The sequence below is a fragment of the Carex rostrata genome, chromosome 20 (assembly GCF_964058835.1).
Source record: "Carex rostrata chromosome 20, lpCarRost1.2, whole genome shotgun sequence".
Classification (NCBI taxonomy): domain Eukaryota; kingdom Viridiplantae; phylum Streptophyta; class Magnoliopsida; order Poales; family Cyperaceae; genus Carex; species Carex rostrata.
The window spans coordinates 2,517,324-2,538,372 of NC_135937.1; the positions used below are offsets into that span (position 1 = coordinate 2,517,324).

The window sequence follows — 21,049 nt, forward strand, 5'->3', positions numbered from 1 at the left end:
TAATTCATATTAAATTATATAATATATATCTGCTATTTGGATACGGATAATTAAAATTCAAAATCATATTCATATCTGTATCCGTATCCGTACCCGCACGAATATTCGGATATCGGATATCCATATTAAATTTTCGGATACGGTCGGATAATATCCAACCCGTTTGCACCCCTAACAAAGATAATTGATGCTTGTCTTTGCATTTTCTTTTCCTTCAAAGGTAAAAAATTAGCTCTTCTAGAAAACAATTAAAAATTGGCTCTTCCAACTCACAAATTACTGACAAGAAATAGACAATTTCATAGCATTTAATCTCCAAACGACGATTCTTTCCACCAAAACAAACCGTCGTTATAATCATCAAAATCTTAAAACACTCAAACTGTACACATTATTTCATGCTTTTATTCAAAACAAAATGCTCCAGCAAACAGGATAAATCAAATACATTTTATTCTGTGTTTTCCTTCAAAGGTAAAAAATGTACAATTATATAGAGAACATAATTAATATGGCATCACATAAGCATCAGATAATAATTAAGAACCTACCACTCAAACTTGAAATCGTGATTTTTCTCAGGAAGATTTGACAACTTGACCAAATTGCCCTCCCTCACACTAGATGAACTCTTGCACGAAAACCCGAGACCAAGCCCTTGCCACTTTACTCCGGGCCAAGTACTATTTCTCCTCACAGCTTTCTTCTCCACCTTCACCGGTCTCCCATCCTCCTTTACTGGTTTGGTACACTCGATGAATGCCGCAAGAAACGGGTCTTCCTCTGGCCGTGTAACACCTTTTCGATTTTGCGTCTGAGTTGGTTGAAACTGACATGGCGGCAGTGGTATGTATAAACCGTGGGCCATACTTTTCTGGTTGACATGTTGTGAACAATTTGGCGGAGGCCGTAGCTTTGTAGCTCGGTATACCGAAACCGGTTTTTGGTTTTCTTCCATTTGCGGAGTGATCTTGGATATGCCTGGTAAGTGCTCCCAAGAGAAAGGTACCTCTTGAGGGGAACTTGAGATTTTGTGCTTGCTCATCCCTTTTTGTCTTGTTTCAGGTGGGGTTAGGATGTAGCTATATATAATTAGGTTTTTTTAAGGGGTGAATTAGGAGTGATGGCCCGAATTCATGCACTTGATGCTTATAACGGTTGATAGAAAGGAATGAAGAGAAACAAGTGATTATCAGGTACATTGATATATATATATATAATTTCATTTATACCCTGGAAAACTAAAAAATATATTGGCATGAGTAGAACTAGAGTATTAATAATACCCGGGTCGGGTATACCCGACCATACCCGCCCGTGCCCGCCGCCCGGGGTACCCGTGCCCGAGCCCGGGTATGGGTCGGGTACTCGGGTGCGCGGGTACGGGCAAAAAAAGGACCGGACCCAGTTTTTTGGACCCATACCCGACCATACCCGTACCCGACCTTACCCGTACCCGACTTTACCCTACCCGGGTACCCGTACCCGTACCCTTATACCCGACCCAAATTCAAACCCCAAATTCAAATTTTCCCCCCAAACCCTTAATTTCTATTTTTAAAAATCTGTTTTTTAATTTCTGTTTTTAAAATTCTGTTTTTATTTCTGTTTTTTAATTTCTGTTTTTTAATTTCTGTTTTTAAATTTCTGTTTTTAAATTTCTGTTTTTAAAATTCTGTTTTTATTTCTGTTTTTAATTTCTGTTTTTTCATTTCTGTTTTTTAATTTCTGTGTTTTAATTTCTGTTTTTTAATTTCTGTTTTTAAAATTCAGTTTTTAATTTCAGTTTTTAAAATTCAGTTTTTAATTTTTGTTTATTAATTTATGTTTTTAAAATTATGTTTTAATTTCTGTTTTTTTATTTATATTTTATTGTTTTAAAGTAAAAAAAAACACATAACAAAAACAGAAAAAAAAATATCAGGAAAGAAAACGGAAAAAAAATGGAAAAAAAAAAATACCCGTACCCGCCCTACCCGTCAAGGGTACATGGGTACGGGTATAGGACGGGTAGGGTATGGTTTTTGAAAAATATACCTGACATACCCTTACCCTTATACCCGTCCTACCCGTACCCGAGACGTACCCGTACCCGTCCCGGGTATACCCGGGGTACCCGTACCCGCCCGACCATTAATACACTAAGTAGAACTAGGGTGTATTTAAGCTCACCAAGCTCTTTAGTGAGCTTACTCCAAAATTTATCACAATAATTTCAAATAACGAATTCTAACAATTCAAAGTGGTCTACTTCACAAGTGATACTTACATATCAAATTTATAAATTTTCAGACTTAATTTAGTATAAAGTCAAGTGGTCAAAAATAGAATATTTATAAATTAATTTTAATGCGTTCATTGTTCATTATTTTTTACTGCTTGACTTTCTACTTAATTAATTGAGAAAATGTTTCTGTCCACTGAGTTTTGTCCACCATTTGTCCACAGCCTCTTATCCACTCACAGTGAACTGATTTTAACGGCCGATGTCCCCATCTTCCAACGGAAATTCAAATCCTTCTGAAATCTCACGTATTTTAACATTCCTTCTTCCGATCGTCTCTTTTCTTTTTTGAATCTCATTTTTCAAACCTTCCTTTCCAATCAGATTTTTTACTTTTTGAGGCCGATTCACTATGCTGGAAATGATGGATCCCATATTTCTGAAGGAGATCACTATGCGTTTATATTTATCGCGTATTTTTGAACGAAATCGCTGGAAATGATGGATCTGATATCGAGCGATTCACTATGCTGCTTCCTCGACAATCACCCTGGTCAAAGAACGGATCTTGTATGAGTGGCCTAAAGGTGCGATCTTCTGTAATTTTTTAATATTCACTTTGATATATAGTGTACATCTGACTTCGGTTTGGAAACTTGTTGCTTCCAAAATTTTTTTTGTTCAATTTATTGATCTGAACTCCAAAATTTCGTAGGTTTACAAAATTCTCTTCTCCGTTCTTTTCATTTATTGGTCCGATCTCCTTCTTCATTCTTTTCGATCGAATAGAAGACGGCGATATTCAAATCTAGTAAGTTTTCTGTTGAATTTTTTTTTCATTGTATGCAGTAACAGATTTATCATTTTGACTGAAATCTGGAGAAAAGAGATGATAGAGAGGCTATATGGAGTATTGATATGTTAATTTTACTGTATTGCCCCGTTAATTTTACAGTATTCATCTTGTCATTTTACAGTATTCATCTTGTGAAAATCTGGAGGAAATAGATGATAGAGAAGAGATATGGAGTATTGATCTGTTAATTTTATAGTATTGCCCTGTTAATTTTACAGTATTCATCTTGTCAGTTTAAAATATTTATCTTGAAAATTTTACAGTATACAAGATTCAATTGAAAATTTACATAAAATAGCACATGCTTCAATTCATTGATTTGTTCACTAAAGTTTAAACTCTTATTTTTTGGGTAAATTTCGCTGGAGGTCACTAAAGTTTGTTGCTTGTCACGAATTGGTCACTTAAGTTTGATTTGTTCATTTTTAGTCAATCAACTTTGTTATTTGTCCTAATCAAGTCCTTCTATATTTTTTCATCCAAAATCTTAACGGAATATACTCATTCTATCCAAAATATTAACGTAATGAGCATATTCCATCCAAAATACTAACAGAATAGGCATATTCCGTTAAAATTTTGGATAGAAAAAGTATATAAAAACTTGATTGGGACAAATAACAAAGTTGAATGACTAAAAAGAAACAAATCAAACTTGAGTGACTAATTCGTGACAAATAATAAAGTTTAGTGACCTATGACAAAATTTACCCAAAAATAGTTGTACTTATTGCTGCATGAGTGGGGCCTCAATGATATTTGAGTTTAAACGAAGGTAGAGAAGGAAATGAGAATTATGAGACAACGAAATTAGGTAAATGTCTATATAGATGTTAGAAAGATAGAGATGGAAATGCATGTTGGTTGGCAAAAAGGATGGGTGCGTGTACCAAGGAAAAAACAGAAGCCTGCGTCATTGACGGTTTTTCTTTTTCTTATGCTTCAAGTAAATTTTAAAATTAGAAAAGTAAATATATATAATATATTGACTAGAAGTCTTTAATTGCTCGCTCAAATATTTAAATTAATGACCAATTAACTATCGCAATAAATTAAGATCTTCTAAGTACATGACAAAATAGTTAGTAATCAGTGGCATAGTTAAAATTTAAGTAATTAATAGTTAGTGAGCAAAATATTTCAGTCGTCCCACTCCGCCTCCTTCTGCCCGGACAAGCTCCTGCATCGTTGATCATTCTTCACAAATTGTTTTCCATAGATTGAATTGCTTTGTCAATTGTTAGTCGGCAGTTACGCCGTGACCACATATGACATAGTTGGTCATGTTTAATTACATTTTCAGATTTTAAGTTAGTTTGTAGAAAAAAAATAGAAAACGATGCTAAAAGTAAATTAAAATAAAGAAACAATGTTGGAAAAATTAATAACTTAACGTGTGACGTGACATAGTTGGATCAGTTTGCGTGATATGTTTTTTTTTTTTTATAAAAAAAAACACGTCACGCAATACGCAAGTCACATTATCAATATACATAACATCATGATGTGATGTGACGTACCCGTAACAAAACTGATAAAAATGTGACTAATTTCCTTCACTAATTACAACATAAGCATTACACAGTTTAAAATTCCATACCACAACGCTCTAAAGGTCCCAACCGTTACACGCCCTCTCCCATAGTACCGCACTCCGGTACCAGCTACCACAATAAACTATGGGAAAAAAGTGCTCCCTTCATAACATTTTACACATGATATGTGGTCATTGATGAAATTCAGTCCAAATGTGGTTAATTGTACACTATTTAATTAAAGAATAATTATATCATTCCCCACACCTCTGTCTCCCATTTATCCCTCCCACTCTCTCTCTCTCCAAATTAACTTCCTTAACTGCTTTTTATCCCCCCATTAATTCAGCTAAGAATTTTTATTTATCCCCACATTAATTAATGTCATTTAATAACAATCCCTGCATTAATTATACTGTTTTCTAATAACAATCCCCGCATTAATTATACTGTCATTTAATAACAATCCTCACTAACAATTATTTATCTGTTTATTGATGTTCAAGAAAGTATTTACCATTGTTCTGACAAGTATTTATCGTTATGTCTCAAAAATATTTATCATTATCCCTGACATGATAATACTTTGATTTGATTAAACATTACTTATTGACAAGTTCAAGAACAAAGTTCAATAAAGTATTTATCATTGTTCTGACAAGTATTTATCATTATATCTGAGAAGTATTTATCATTGTCTTTGACGTACATATATTTTACTGAAAATTTCAATTATGTCTGAGAAGTATTTATCCATGTAACATAAAGTATTTATCATTGCTTTTGGGAAGTATTTATTGTTGTCTTTGACATACATATATTTTACTGAAAATTGTAATTTAAAGTTGATAAAAATTAATAACAACCAATTATTAAAAAAAATAACATTATATGGTTTAAATTATTTATATGAAAAATATACATTAAACTTCCGTTATGCTGATTATTATATATGAATTCATATAAAACCATAACAGATTTCAATTCATGCAACATATATACATATTGCCTTTTGTACACATACAATCTCATGTGATAAAACATAACATATATTCCTCAGGATCCAATACAATGTTTGTATAAATGTTATGTCCTTACCACTTAGTAACCATGTGATTAAGGTTTTGGCTCATGTTGCCAAAACGCTTAGTTATGATCTAGTTTGGACCGAAATTTCATACATACTTAGTTGTATTAGATCCAACATATCACAGAAGGAGTGTGCATGTGATCCTTGACATGATGCATCTTGATTAAAGGTTTCTAACAAAATTGCATCCCCAATGAAAAAATACAAGGATCAACATATATGTGCATACATACATAAGAAAATTATAATGTGCATGCATACATACATAATAGAGAATAAAAATTCTCAGTTAAAATTTTTGTCCAAAATTATAAGAAAATATTTATACATAAGAAAATTGCAATTATGTCTGAGAAATATTTATCCATGTAACATAAAGTATTTATCATTATGCTAGAAAATTATTTATCATTGATGTTTTACTAAAAGTTGCAGTTATGTGTGAGAAGTACTTATCCATGTAACATAAAATATTTTTCATGTAATATAAAATATTTATCATTATGTCTGAGAAATATTTATTATTGATGTTTTACTGAAAGTTGCAATTATGTTTGAGAAATATTTATCTGTATAGCATAAAATATTTATCCATGTTACAAAAAGTATTTATCATTATATTTGAGAAGTATTTATCATTAGGTGAGGGTATTGTTTATTTAATAGTCCCTAGTTGTGCGGGGACAATAAAAAAAAAAGAAATTTTGTGCGGGGATAATTGACAAGTATTTTTTAGGGAATTGTTTATTTAATGGTCTCCAGTTGTGTGGAGACGACTCAAAAAAAAAAAAAATTGTGCGGGGATAATTGATGGATTGATTTATTCTTTTATAAATAGATATCATTGTATAGGGATTAATAATTTGCAAATTCAAGATAAATATTTTGATGCTTCAAGTTAAATACTAACAGTTTACGAAATGCTTATTAATAACTGAGCGGTCCCTCATGATTTTTTTGGCAGTTTGTGCGGGGTTTTTTGCGGAGGTAAAGCTGCGGATATTGTTATCAGGATTCTTAATTAAATGTACAAAGATGAATTTTTAACTTTAAAGATTCATATTTGAATATTTATGTAATCATGTGACAACTCAATTATGTTGTGAGTTTGTAACATTCCAAAAAAGAAGAGTTTTATTTGGCACACTCACGTACTGATCACCTTCCTGGAAAAAACAATTAGATGGAATTAGGTAAACAGTGTAATAAAATTACTTCACTTAAAAAAACTAAATAAAATAGCGGGAAAAATATTTGATTTACATTTATGTAGAAAGAAAATAATACGTCTGAGGTTGTTCCAAGTTCTAACTACCGAGTCTCGGCTAACTAGGAATGCGTATCCTCTGCATTAACTTAAAAATGAATCTTTTGAGTTAATGAATCTCAACCGTATGATTTTAAACGGAGTCAATCTGGTCTCTGCTTATGATATAGGGGGTTCTTTAATATTAGTGCAGATCTAATCTGTACGAATCTTAAAATAGATCGGATAGACATGATTCGTTAACTCAAAAGATTTCCTTTTGAGTTAGTGCAGAGGATACGAATTCGCTGACTAGTCGAGTACTTCTCTCTTTTTATGTGAAATGTACGAATTTATGGTTAAGTAGGATAGTATAGAAACTCTTGCTATCTTTAGCTGTAGTCAACAAAAAATTTCAATTTTTGTTGTCCTGTATCTTTCCCCTTCATTTTCTTTGTAGATTACCTTATTAACCAAACCAAATTGAATTCAAACGCAGAACCAATTTTTTTGACATATAACACAATGGTACGAAGTTAATCAAAGTCCAGCAAATAAAATCATCAAGTATCTATTATTCTATTGTGTGTACGCATTCTCTTAAAAAAAGCACAAAAAAAAGGATCACTCAGGATATCTTTCTCTGGAGGAAACATTTTTTTATGTTGCCCAACAATTTGAATCGCGGCAGATTGCAGCATACTCCTTTGATTTACGCTATTTCCTCCGAGATTTTTATTTTTACCCAAAAAATAAATAATTTTATTATAAATAACCACGTTTTTCGAAAAATTATATTTATGCCCAAACCGCATATATTCCTGGCGGGCCGAATTTTTAATTCGGACCGCATATATTCTAGGCGGTCCGAATCGAAATTTTTTTTTTTTTTTTTCTTCCTTAAGCACTATAACTAAAATGCAAGTTATCAATAGTTATGCCAATACACCAATTATTAAGGTTAGGAACTTTAAACTTCGAAGTAGATAGGTAATTATAATAGGTTAGTTAAATAAAACGCGTTTAATTTATCGTCTCATGAATAATTAGGGTGTTCTAGGATGAAACTTGGCAGTGTTGTTCTAGGATGTCGAGACTGTATGTCGGTAAATTTTCATGATTTTTGGAGATGTTTTGCTAAGTAAACCAGAGATGCAAAGTTGGACCCTGGATGAAACATTCATCGGTTGGGGCTATTTTTGCGAGCTTATATCTCCCGTTCTGTTCGGAGATTTTGCATGAAACTTAGCAGTGTTGTTCTAGGATGTCGAGACTATATGTCGGTAAATTTTCATAATTTTTAGAGCTGTTTTGCTAAGAAAACCAGAGGTGCAAAGTTGGACCCCGGATGAAACATTCATCGGTTGGGGCTATTTTTGCGAGCTTATATCTCCCGTTCTGTTTGGAGATTCTGCATGAAACTTGGCAGTGTTGTTCTAGGATGTCGAGACTATATGTCGGTAAATTTGCATGATTTTTAGATCTGTTTTGCTAAGAAAACCAGAGGTGCAAAGTTGGAACCCAGATGAAGCATTCATTGGTTGGGGCTATTTTTGCGAGCTTATATCTCCCTTTCTGTTCGGAGATTCTGCATGAAACTTGGCAGTGCTACAATTAGCTTAAAAATTTTATTATTTATATAAAAATATGATTTTGATAAGTTTCATGCAGAATCTCCGAACAGAATGGGAGATATAAGCTCGCAAAAATAGCCCCAACCGATGAATGTTTTATCCGGGATCCAACTTTGCACCTCTGGTTTCCTTAGCAAAAAAGCTCCGAAAATAATGAAAATGTACCGACATATAGTCTCGACATCCTAGAACAGTACTGCCAAGTTTCATGCAGAATATCCGAACAGAACGGGAGATATAAGCCCGCAAAAATAGCCCCAACCGATGAATGTTTCATCCGGGGTCCAACTTTGCACCTCTGGTTTTCTTAGCAAAACAGCTCTAAAAATCATGCAAATTTACCGACATATAGTCTCGACATCCTAGAACAACACTGCCAAGTTTCATCCTAGAACACCCTAATTATTCGTGAGACGATAAATTAAACGCGTTTTATTTAACTAACCTATTATAATTACCTATCTACTTCGAAGTTTAAAGTTCCTAACCTTAATAATTGGTGTATTGGCATAACTATTGCTAACTTGCATTTTAGTTATAGTGCTTAAGGAAGAAAAGAAAAGAAAAGAAAAAAAAAAAAAAATTTCGATTCGGACCGCCTAGAATATATGCGGTCCGAATTAAAAATTCGGCCCGCCAGAAATATATGCGGTTTAGGCATAAATATAATTTTTCGAAAAAAGTGGTTATTTATAATAAAATTATTTATTTTTTGGGGAAAAATAAAAATCTCGGCTATTTCCTTCATACATATGACACAAAAGCTGGGTTGAAACCAGAAAATTGAGATTAAAGAACTTGACCAATAAGTGTCATGTAATTTCATTTTTATGAAGATTATTAATAATAATAATAATAATAATAATAATAATAATAATAATAATAAATATAATAATAATAACAATAATAATTTTTGTAAAATCAAAATTATGGAGAACAATAAAAAAAAGTCCCTTTACCCAATACATATTTCCGCCACTGAATACAAATTTATCAAATAAATATCATTTTCTTATTTCTCATCATTCTTATTCATTTGTTTGTACTTTGTAGTTTTGCTGGTGTTTTATTTTTCAGTATTGTCCTTTTTATCATTTGTTTATAGTATTTCCGGTGCTTTATATACTTTTATACAGTTATCTTTGGGCATCCTTCCAATTTGTTTGTTCTTCTTTTCATAACCAGCGGCTGGCTAGTGGCTAGCATTTGACAAACAACTAAAATAGTAGGTATATGTCACCATAAACCGTCCTTGACTGCTACATGAAGACTTGCATACTGCCAAATGGATAAAAACATTAGAAAAAGAAAAGGCAATGCAATTTGGTTATTCATGCATGGTTCTATGAGGGGATAACAATGTGAAGCTTTCTTTGAATGCTAAATTAACTTCTTCCATTAAGTATTAGACCATGGCGGCTCTTAGTTTTAAAAAGATTATTCAATTCATTTTGCATCTCCTGTAAGTTTTTCTTGTTGTCGGTAGACAATTTTAGATGAATAATAATTGCAACAATCTTTTGTACAAGTTGATCGTAATACGATTTTAGTGAGGGATTTGAAGTCTACAAGTCATTCAATTATTTATTCAAAAAAAAAAATTCGGATTTTTTTGCGAGTGGATTACGTCGTTATTTTCTCATTGAAATGAAAAGAAATTTAAATGCCAACTAAAGGTCAAATGAATAATCCGTCCATGGTAAAATTTGTGGCTCAAATCAAATAAGATTCTGCGTTCTAGACTTCTTAAGAACAGCATATTTGAAATTTTTTCAGTGTTCATCGTAATTATTTTTGTAGGGAAAAGAAACATATGCAGACCGGAAATTTTCGACAGCGGATTCAATTCCATAATTCCATGAGGTTTATTGAGGCCTGAACGTTTAGCCCGCTATGTATTTAATGGGCCTATAATGCGTATAACTATTGTAAACTGTTTTGGGCCGTAAATGTTTCAAGGCCTGATATATAAACATATATGATTTAAGGCCTACAATATGGGAAGATCCGTACAAACTCAGCCTCAAAATTAATATCGTACTTTATAATCCAACCCAATAACCGATTTAGGGTTTCACTATAAAATCTCTCTTCCGCCCCTATCAAGCTTCCACCAGTCCCGAATTGTGTTTTGTTTAATAGATTTTTTCTCTCTTTTTGCGGCATGTACTTATTTTTCTCGATCGGAGAATTGAAGGGAGTTCGGGCTAATCTGTCCGTCCGTTGCCTAATCGACGGCGCTGGCTGTCCCGATCTAAACCCCCGAAACCAGCTTTTAGGCGCTTATAGCCTTGACCCACAAATACTTCGTGAATGGGTTTGGGTTATGCTCGCCTCATACAAACAATCGTTTTTCACATTTTTGCTTTGATCGATTGATGCTATGTATTCAAATTGTTGATTTCAGAATTGAGGCTGTGACGACAAAATTCGTTTCTCGATTCTGATTTTGAGTATTTCGTATCTCGGACCCAACTTGATGACTTTATTTGTGCGTGTCTGAGCCTGATTGATTATTCAATTTACAAGTTTTTTTATTTTTTGAATTTTAAAGGAAATTGTGGATTTGAAATTGAAATTGATGCAGTGATTAAAAAACATTCCTCGTACTGAGTGCCTAATTGGCTTGATAGACTATTCTACCCATAGAATATGAGCATCAATTTTCACCACTAATAATAGAGTAGTCGATGTTTTTATTTTTCCAAGGAACAGATAAAGAAGAAAATATTATTTGTTGGATGTTTTCTCGCTGGAGAACTTTTTTTTTTAATTTATGTAAATACAGCGACTGTTTACTGATAAAACAAATAATTAAGCAATTTGGTCGTCCATCATCATTCATCAATCTTCTATATTATATATATTAATATAAATGTAATAATGTAAAAACAGTACTAAATGGAACTATTGTTAACTCTTTTAACTGTAAGAACATGATGGCCGATTTTTGTATCTATCATTTAAGAAAAAATAATTAATGTAAGGCAACAAATTAACAGAATCTTGTAATATGAAAAAAATATTGTAGCAATGTTTGTCCGATTTTATATATATATTTTTAAATGCTATAGATAAAAAATTCGGCGCTGATGGTGTATGCTCATTTTTGTAATTTCCTGACCATGCAGAAAAATGATAATTTTCCATGAAAAAATGGGAAACCAAAAAACCCTATAAAAAGAGAAATGACGGGAAAATAAGGTATGCTCCTTGCATATTCACACCCAATCTTCATCGACAGAACTCAGAAATCAGAATGGGGATTTATGGTAAATATTTGCAGATGAAAATAGTGTACGGGAATAGCTATGGACATTTCACAATAATATTGAATAAAGAGGATAGTCTTGATTCTAAATTTTTTTTTTTTTTTTTATATGAAATCTGGAGACTAAACTTCCACATCCACATTTCTATGCCTAAACGTCTTTTTCTTTGTTTTTTATTTAATTTCAAACAACACTCTCAACACCACTCTATTATCTTAGAGGAGAGAGAAAGAGTGAGTAGGGGAGAGAGGAGGATAGAGAAAGAGTGAGTAGGGGAGAGGAGGATAGAGAAAGAGGAGTAACCTTTTCTTCGATAAAAGGAGTAGATTTCATTCCATCTTAGACCTTGCTCTAGAAGGATGGACGCGGAGGAAAGGAACGACGGTGGAGGTGAAAACTCTGAAAATTTAGTCAGCCTAGATCAAGTACCCTGCTCCAGAAGAGGAGATTCGGAGAGGGAGCAAAGGGAAACGAGAGAGAACACACACTGTTCGGAGGGGAGAGCCAACGCAATTTTGGACGAAATATGTCACCCCCGATTCGGAGTGTAGATTTCACTGTTACAAGGGTAACCTCCCCCTTCGTTCCCTTCCCTCCCATCCCTTTAATGAGGTGATATTGGAGCACAGCTTTAGAATACGCATCCTAAAAATTCAGACCCAATCGTAAATTTGAACATATTAACAAGAAACGGATAGTTTTAAAATATCTACTAATTTGTAATGAACAATTTGAACATCTTTAAGTTCCTATTCATGGTAGCCGTCTGAGACTATATGACTATTTTTTTTTCTTCTATTTTGAATTTTTTAAATGTTTCTGATAAATACTTATACAAATTTTTTCTTTACTATATTTTTATTTTGTCCTGCTATCCCTTCTCTTTTCATCATTTCTGATATTCATAAAACACACAACAAATTAAAAGACATGACTAATGGGTACGATACAGATAGGGTGGAACCATTACCCATATCCACTAAGAATTGACCTTATCCATGCCCTATTCATATCTGTTAAGAATTTGCTTTATCCTACCCTATCCATAACCGTTAAGATTAACAGATAACGAAACAGTAGTAGACGAATAACGAATAATACAAATATAATAGTTTTATTATTTAAAAAAAAACTATTAAAACTTATCATGACATACATATGCAATCACAATTACAAATGTAAAATTAAAATATAAATATATAATTAATTCTAACTAATAGTATTTTATGAAGTAAAATAAATCAAAATCACAAACAACTCTTCTAACAAATTCAATTTGTTAACTAAATGACAAAACATTCAAATAATAAAATAACATGTTTAGTATAATATTCTTCTTACAATAACATGCATACATTTTCTCATAATGTAATTTTTTTTTTTGAAAATCCTCATAATGTAATTTAATTTATATAATTACTCGTTACCCAACGAATACGAAATAGCATTTATCCGTATCCATATCTGTTTATCTAACGAAAAAAATCCTTACACATACTCATACCCAATAAGCTAACAAAAAAATAATTTACCCATACTCGTCTTATCGAATATGATACGGGTAAACGGGTATCATTGACACCCCTAACTACTTAGAACAAAAGAAAAAATTGAATAAATATTTTTAGATCGAAGAAGGTTTTTCCATCATGAAATATTCCAAGAGGAATAACTCAATGATAAATTATGGGAAAGATAAAAAAAAAAAAAAATAGTAAAAAGGAACTTTTGCAACTTAAATATCAACGTTGTTATGTTCAGTACAAAATCACTTCTCAGATATTGAGAGCAGCACGTCAAGGCAAAGCTAAAACAGTTCAGGGTGAAAGGAGAAGAGAGAAGACACCGTTAGCAATTTGACTGCCAAATTAGACGGGAGTTCAATGAATCAAACATAATAGTTCAGGACGCTGTTTGAATTAAAAAAATACAGGACAAAGGCTTATTTGAATCAAGAGCAATAGTTTTGAGACTATAAACATACTTCTCTTGTATAAAATAAATGGAGAACTGGTTTATGTGAGAGTTATATTTCAGAGCATCATGGGTGTGCATAATTTGACATTTATCAGCGGATAATTCTTACCATTAAAAAAAAATCTAAAGAATCATTTTAACGCCTTAAGAGGAAGAGCATTACATTACGCAGTACTGCAAGAAATATTGGAAAAAAAAAAAACCTTCAAATGACAAACTAAGAAAAGATTTGAAGTCACAAAAGTTAAATTAAAAGAAAAGTTTTAAGTGACAAATACCAAGGTCTACATACCAAGTAAAACACCCATCTAACCAAGGCTCCATTCTAGACCATTAATGAAGGCATTTGAATAATAAGTCTTACTACCCTGGTTAGTGCTGTCATGGTTAGAGTTGCCTAAGATCTCACCAAGGGGGCCACCATCTGATGCAACACCACCTACATGCAAACTGCATTCACTTCCAGGACTGCCACCTAGATCTACTTGAGTTGGGTCAGGTGATAATTGAGGTGTGATTTTTGTTAGTTCGCCTATGAAATCTTGGAGAAGATGAGGTGGCGACTCAGAGCCACTTAGGCCAATAGAAGATGAAGACATGTAGCTATTGTTCTTTAGGTAGGAGCTCCCGGAGAAGTTTAACATGGTACTGGAAGAGACAGATCCAAACGTTGACAATTTCAAAGGGGTATTTACCGATTGATTTGTGTTGGAGCAAGTATGCGAGCTTTTATCTAAGTTCAATAATTTTGTGCTTGTCTTCTCTTTACTCGGGTATGGCCTGAAATATTGGGTGCAAAAAGCTTAGAGCTTAAATTAGGATGTGGTATCAGGTCACACACCTGAATCAATTTACTGAACTTGTTTTTAACAAAGTCTAGCACTGGTAAAATGATTTCATGCCCTTTTTGCACTGGTAAAATGATTTCATGCCCTTTTTGCACTGGTAAAGTTATTTCTAGTGTTGTTCTGCAAGTGGAGAGATGCCTCAACCAAAACAAGAATTCAAAAACATATATGATCCAGTAAATGCGAGTATGCATCGACCAGCTCCAAAATTTGTATTGAGCATTTCAATTCAGAACAACTCAAGGCATCAATTAAGCCATCATTCCTCCTCTCTGTCCTTTTTTTTTTAAAATAATGGAACAATCAAGCCATCACCCAAGAAATTCATATCACCTACAGTAACATAATATTTCTGTTTAAATCCGGACCATCCAATCAGAATCCGCACAAATATACAAACAGAAATATTCTGTTACCTCAGAGGATATGGATTCTCGCCCAAGGGGTGAAAAAACCTAAGTAACAGCAACAACACTAGCAGACAGCTTAATCATCAGGACTGAGATGAAACAAGCACCATGACCAAAATACGGCATCAGTGAATTCAAAGCAATACTGTTATAGATTTGCCTAAAATAATTGGTACAAAGCTAGTAATACCTGCCGAGCAGCACAGCAGAAGATCGGGAAACTGAGGTTTCAACCTTGCCTACTCCCTCGGACTCACCATCCAGGCTAGCAGGCACATGTTGCTTTTCCACAGGCTTTCTTGAACGGTGACGGCTGCGCACCATGTGGCGCTCGCAGTACTTATGCTCTGGCATCGCATTCTTTGCACACCGCCACTTCTTACCATCTGTCCGCCGGCACCTCCCTGGCTCCAGGTCGCCATTGCTCAAAGGGAGGCCAGTCAATTGAAGCTGTCCCCATCCCACTGTGCAATATAAAAGAACTGTTAACAGTAGGAGATCATAAAATTTGTTTTCCTTGTGTTCATATGAAACAAAACAAAGATTGTTTACATGTGAAAAATTGTATCCTTGTTTTATTCTTCATTTATCACACAAAATAATAAGGGAGAATGATATAGTTTTTGGCATGTATATCTATGATATTTTCTTTCTTGATTTGTAAGGCCAAATACTGTTGTTCTTATTGACATGCGATGTTTTAAAATTTTCCAAGCTTATATATTAATTTTACCTTCAATATTATTATACTGGCATCAATGTTTTGTGGGCTGAATCTTTCTTCAGCATTTCCAGTTCACAAAGCACTAAAACTAGAGCAAAAAAATATTTGCACTAACACTCTTGGCCAAAAAAAATGAAAACTTGAATCTGTTGGCAAATTCTTATTACAAAATACATAGCAGTTTCAACCATTTGGCAGGTTTAGCAGTATCACATATCTCATAAACTTTTTTTTATGCAGCTATATCAAAGACAAATGACGGTTCTATCCTAAAAAACTATGTTCTATACATTTCATGATTACCTCTGTTGTTGCCAAGATACTTTGCCATGGATGGATCCACAAAGCTTCTACAGACGGAAATGAGGAGGCTCGAAGGCACGGGTGCTTTGGCATTGATGTACTTGTAAATCAACGCCTGATGCTCCAATTCCATCCATTGGAGGGGCGTGAACGGCCCCTTTACCCTTTCTATCAATTCTTGCATTGTATCATTTGTGTTTCCTTTGTCCCATCCTAATCCAACCAAAAGAATAACTCGGTGAATGAAAGGGATAAGATATTTTGTGCATTTTGGACCCACCATCTTATTGCATATATTTGCAACAAAGTTATAATCAATATAACAAGTATCAATGACTACTAGCTACTTTTCCTCTTTGTTTGTTAAAGAGCTTGATTTACTAATTAGTATGAAACAAAGAGGGGAAATTTGGAGATTCTCAGCTTCAGTTGCAATTTTTTCTTCTATCAGATATCTTACAAAAGACGAAAAAAGAAAAATTTACTGGTTGATTATTAAGTGGCAGAAATATGAGAAGAATTTGGACTCTTCTTTGCAAATTGTTGTCTACGCTAGAATGTAGGGTATTATTTCAAAATGCAGCAAAGTATTTCCTAAAATTTCTCCAAAGAAAAAACCCAAAATAAACCTGCCTTTACAAATGCAGCAACTTTTCATCTTTGTTTGTTAAGATCATGCCCATTTTCTCAAGTGATTTTAAGTCGGTGACAGATCTACATATATTTGTAAAGCATAACTTAAACAAATTAGTTTCATTATTTTTTATGTTCTTTCCTGATTTTCCTCCCCTGGTACAGTATATAAATTAATTTTACCTGAGCTATAGAGCGAAACCTCTCTATTATCCATTTTGGGGAATCTCAGGTCTGGCTGATTAGACCAAAGCATCTCCTTTTGCTTGTTGGATTCATTGTTTGAGCCTAAAATAGAAGAAAAGAAGAGAGGAGTACCACCCATTAGCCCATTTTTTTCCCCTAGCTGACTAAGGTTCATCGTATACCTCTTGCTCTTGGTTTAATTGACAAAGATCAAAGGAGGGGGGTGTAAGGTGTTTGGGGTGTAGAGCGCTACCATTGTCCGTGCCACACAGCGACTCGTCTGTGTGTGTGTGTGTGTGTGTGTGTGTTCTGTGACGAAGCCACGGAGAGCTTTGTATAGATAAGGACAAGTGAGTAGTTCGAGAGTTGGGACACTTGTCACTCGTCAATTATATAACATGTTGATTTATGATATCAAACTGCAAAAAAAAAAAAAAATTTATGATATCCTGCGAAATTGAATTTTCAGCGGCAAATAATTTTTCGTTAATTCTTCGAGAGGATAATATGATATCCAGCACAACCTGGGTTGGTGGAGCATTAATTGCTTCATAAAGTAGTATTTAATTAAAATTAAATTACACTACATGTATCTGGATATTGCATTAGGTTCCTATATTATATGTCTTCATTTTTGTTTGCTAGGTCTAGGGGTGTTCAAACGGTCGGTTCGGTTTAACTGAACTAAAATAATCAAACCGAACCGACCGAACTAAAATAGCAAACCGAATTAAAACCAAACCATTTAAACCGATTTAAACTTCGGTTTGTTCGGTTGAACCGAACTTTCTCAAAAATCAAAACTCAATACATCTATAATACTCAATTTAAACTTTGGTTTTGATTAATGAACCAATTTAAACTTCAGTTTTGATTAATGAACCAAAATAATATTAGAAGTCTTGACCCTATCAATAAAATCGGTCGGTTCGGTTTAATCGGTTTTGAGAAATCAAAACCGAACCGAACCACTTAAACCGAACTAAGTCACAAAATCAACCGAACCGAACTAATTCAACCGAACAACCGAACCATTTAAACCGAATCTTACCGGTTCGGTTCAAAACCAAATAAACCGAACCATTTGAACACTAGGTCTACGAATAAGTCATAAAAATCATATTAATTACTCTATGAATGTAGTTCATCCTTCGTTGAACACTCCCCGAGGATCTACATTTAGGCACAAATTTCAAGGTTGGGGGTCAAAGTAAATGAGTAGGTCACGAGGGTCTAGTGACTAGAGTATTATAGTGCTCTACCAAAAATGTTCTCTTGTCTATTCTTTCAGAAATGGACTATGTATGACTAGCTTCAAAAATATCAAAGTACTGTAACACTGCTCTATGCTTAAAGCGTTAGACCAGTGACATTATTAACACATCATGGTATCTGAATGTTGGGTATAATTTTGCAAAAAAAAAAAAAAAAAAAAAAAAAAAAAAAAAAAACAAGAAGAAAGAAAATTGAACCAAGCATATATTTTTCCTTTTTATGTGAAAGAAGTAAAAGATAACAAACTGGTGGCATTCCTAGTGTTATCATTCAATGATCCCCACAGAAAGGGACAAAGAAAAGGGTGAGCGCATTAAAAACCGCCTCTCACTTACAACTATCTCGTGTGTGATGTGTGTAAGATTTGGGAGAGAGAATACCTTTGCCGGAGAAACAACACACATCATGTGCCGTGACATGCTTTCAGTGAGACATGCCCCCCTGCCTGCCTTTAATTTTCATTTATGATAGCCTCTCCGTTATTTATTATTAGTTAGATGATAGCAAATTTGAAACAAAAAATAACAGGGAACACCGATTGTTTGAGAATTTTTCAGGATAAATTCTTTGAGCATTGGTCACCCCTGTAAAAAGTTCTAACGATTTCTAGCTATTCTCTATCTCTTTTAGTAAATACCATAAAATCTCAAAGAAATTTCAACATCTGAACAATCAACACGGTGCTACTGAACTATAACAATTAAATATATTAGAGAGACTTAAGGATTCATTTTTGTAATACATAATCATCCAAGGATCATTTATGTAATTTGACTTCAATTGTTAATTCCAGGGTTCTAAATAGCTAGCTATAGCAGCGCTATAGCTTTTTCGGACCATAAACGCTAAGCTATGAGATAAAATTGCGCTAACTCAGCTACGACCGCTATTACCGCTATATGAGACCCGCTATAGCTACCGCTATGCTACATGTTTTTTTTTTTTTGCAATTTATATGAAATTTTGTACTTCTATTCTTATTTCTAATGCTACATGGTCTTCTACGACAAGTATACTAAATCAAACTATATGCTTCTATTTTTATTTGTGATTTATTTTATCATTCTATATCGAGAAATATTCAAATACTAATTCTTCATTTTGATTACTCTTTTTATAGTATTCATTTGTAAAATTATTATCGTTTATTTCAATTGAAAGCTGATTTTGATTATTATTATAATTATAAAATGTTTAAATATGTATATTGACTTCATTTACCTTATAAAATTAATTGCTCTTTGTCTATTATAATATGTAATATCATGAAGTATAAACTATTAAATAATGTTACTTTTTAGATTTGTTTCCTTCTTATTTGCGTAATTGATAAAAAGTATAAACTTAGATTAGTTGTCATTTAGTTGTTACATTAATTCTTTAATATTGATTATGTTGATAAATAGTAGAAATATATAATATAAAGTTTGAAAAGGAAAAATCGCTATGTGTGATAGTTTTCGCTATAGCTACGCTATTCGCAATAGCTTTTTTTTTTTGTCTCCCCGCTATGCCGCTATAATCGCTATTTAGAACCTTGGTTAATTCTTTTCGACTGGAAGCAGGGTGTCTGATCTTAAATATTAATATTTCAGCCTCAATTGATTTATCTTCCTAACAATTCAGCCCGGAATTAATGTTATAGCCCGGAATCTATTTAGCTTCCCAACATTCCAGCCCAAAAGTAATTAATTTCCTTAGTTCTTGTAAAAGTTGTACGAACAAGATTGGCCCGGTTTGAAGCATATTTAAGTCAAATCAAACTTGCCCCTTCTTTTTCATGGGCACCTCGGTCAAAGCATAGAAAACCCACCCGTTATTAGGGAGAAGAAAATTTTAAAAACTATTATTGACAGCTCGCCGCACAATATTTCTTTGGAATCGTATCATCTGCGGAGCTTTGTGCAACTTTTAATCTGGTCCGTTCATTTTGAATCGAGCGGGCAGGCAGGAAGAGGGCAGGACAAATTTTGAGAATTTTTTCAATTCGAACAAGATCTGCTCTGGTCCGCTCGATTCAAAACGAATGGATCAGATTAAAAGCTCCGCAGAGAATACTCCGCAGAGGATACGATTCCATATTTCTTTGCCCTCCAATAGATCATGGATGCTATTTAACCACATTATTCATATTCTCTAGAAACAAAATCAGTGCACCTTTCAGACGAAAGGAAAGATGCAAAGAAAAAAAAAATTTGAGATAGAAGAATTACATGAGATATCTTTTGATTTTTTCGAAAGAAATAATAAGAAGATATATAGACCAAATATTTCACATTGGCGGAATTCAAAAAACTTTTACCTTGACATCGTTTAAGAAGATGAATTTGAAGACTGAGGGCCACCAAGTTTTGTACATGACTAAAGTAAATGAAAACAGATCTACAATTGGTAGCTTCTACTAAATTTTCAAAAAAAGAAAACAGATCTACAATTTTGATTTTTCGATTTTGCCAAATTTTACATACATTGTCATTGGTCACCATTGCAAATAAATCCAATGTCGATATTTGGCGGAGTAAGAATAAATTCCTAACTTTAATTGTTTTTCAGTTCGACAGATTTCTTTCATAAAAAAAATATCGACACATTTTTTTTTTTTGAGTGAGTATATGGTACTATGCATATTACGATTTGGCCCGTAATACGGTTTAATATTCGACTTTTCAAAATCCTAACAGTCGATCTGAACCGTTCATCTTGTTTTCCATATTAATAATGTTTGGAGACCAAATTTTACATTTTTTGAAATTTTTTACTATTTTTTTAGATTTATTGAAAATAATTGTTTTTGGATAGTCTAGAATTTTCAGATCAAGTGATTTTCTAAATATAT

General features: G+C 33.2%; 2 protein-coding genes and 2 non-coding genes across 4 annotated transcripts; 2 read left to right on the forward strand and 2 right to left on the reverse strand.

The window, feature by feature from the left end:
• Positions 1 to 383: 383 nt before the first annotated feature.
• Positions 384 to 1,195, reverse strand: LOC144572430 (uncharacterized). Its single transcript, XM_078322015.1, has one exon. The coding sequence runs from the start codon at positions 1,043 to 1,045 to the stop codon at positions 548 to 550; it is 498 nt and encodes a 165-aa protein (XP_078178141.1). The 5' UTR covers positions 1,046 to 1,195; the 3' UTR covers positions 384 to 547.
• Positions 1,196 to 10,997: 9,802 nt separating this feature from the next.
• On the forward strand, positions 10,998 to 11,093 carry LOC144572909 (small nucleolar RNA snoR126). The gene has a single exon (XR_013517836.1). It is a non-coding gene; the product is annotated as a small nucleolar RNA snoR126 (small nucleolar RNA).
• Positions 11,094 to 11,162: 69 nt separating this feature from the next.
• Positions 11,163 to 11,247, forward strand: LOC144572908 (small nucleolar RNA snoR8a). The gene has a single exon (XR_013517835.1). It is a non-coding gene; the product is annotated as a small nucleolar RNA snoR8a (small nucleolar RNA).
• Positions 11,248 to 13,950: 2,703 nt separating this feature from the next.
• LOC144572490 (uncharacterized) lies at positions 13,951 to 17,299 on the reverse strand. Its single transcript, XM_078322082.1, has 4 exons — positions 16,936 to 17,299; positions 16,120 to 16,332; positions 15,283 to 15,556; positions 13,951 to 14,614 (listed from the first exon to the last, which is right to left on the reverse strand). The coding sequence occupies exons 1-4, from the start codon at positions 17,111 to 17,113 to the stop codon at positions 14,143 to 14,145; spliced, it is 1,137 nt and encodes a 378-aa protein (XP_078178208.1). The 5' UTR covers positions 17,114 to 17,299; the 3' UTR covers positions 13,951 to 14,142.
• Between the last annotated feature and the right edge of the window lie 3,750 nt (positions 17,300 to 21,049).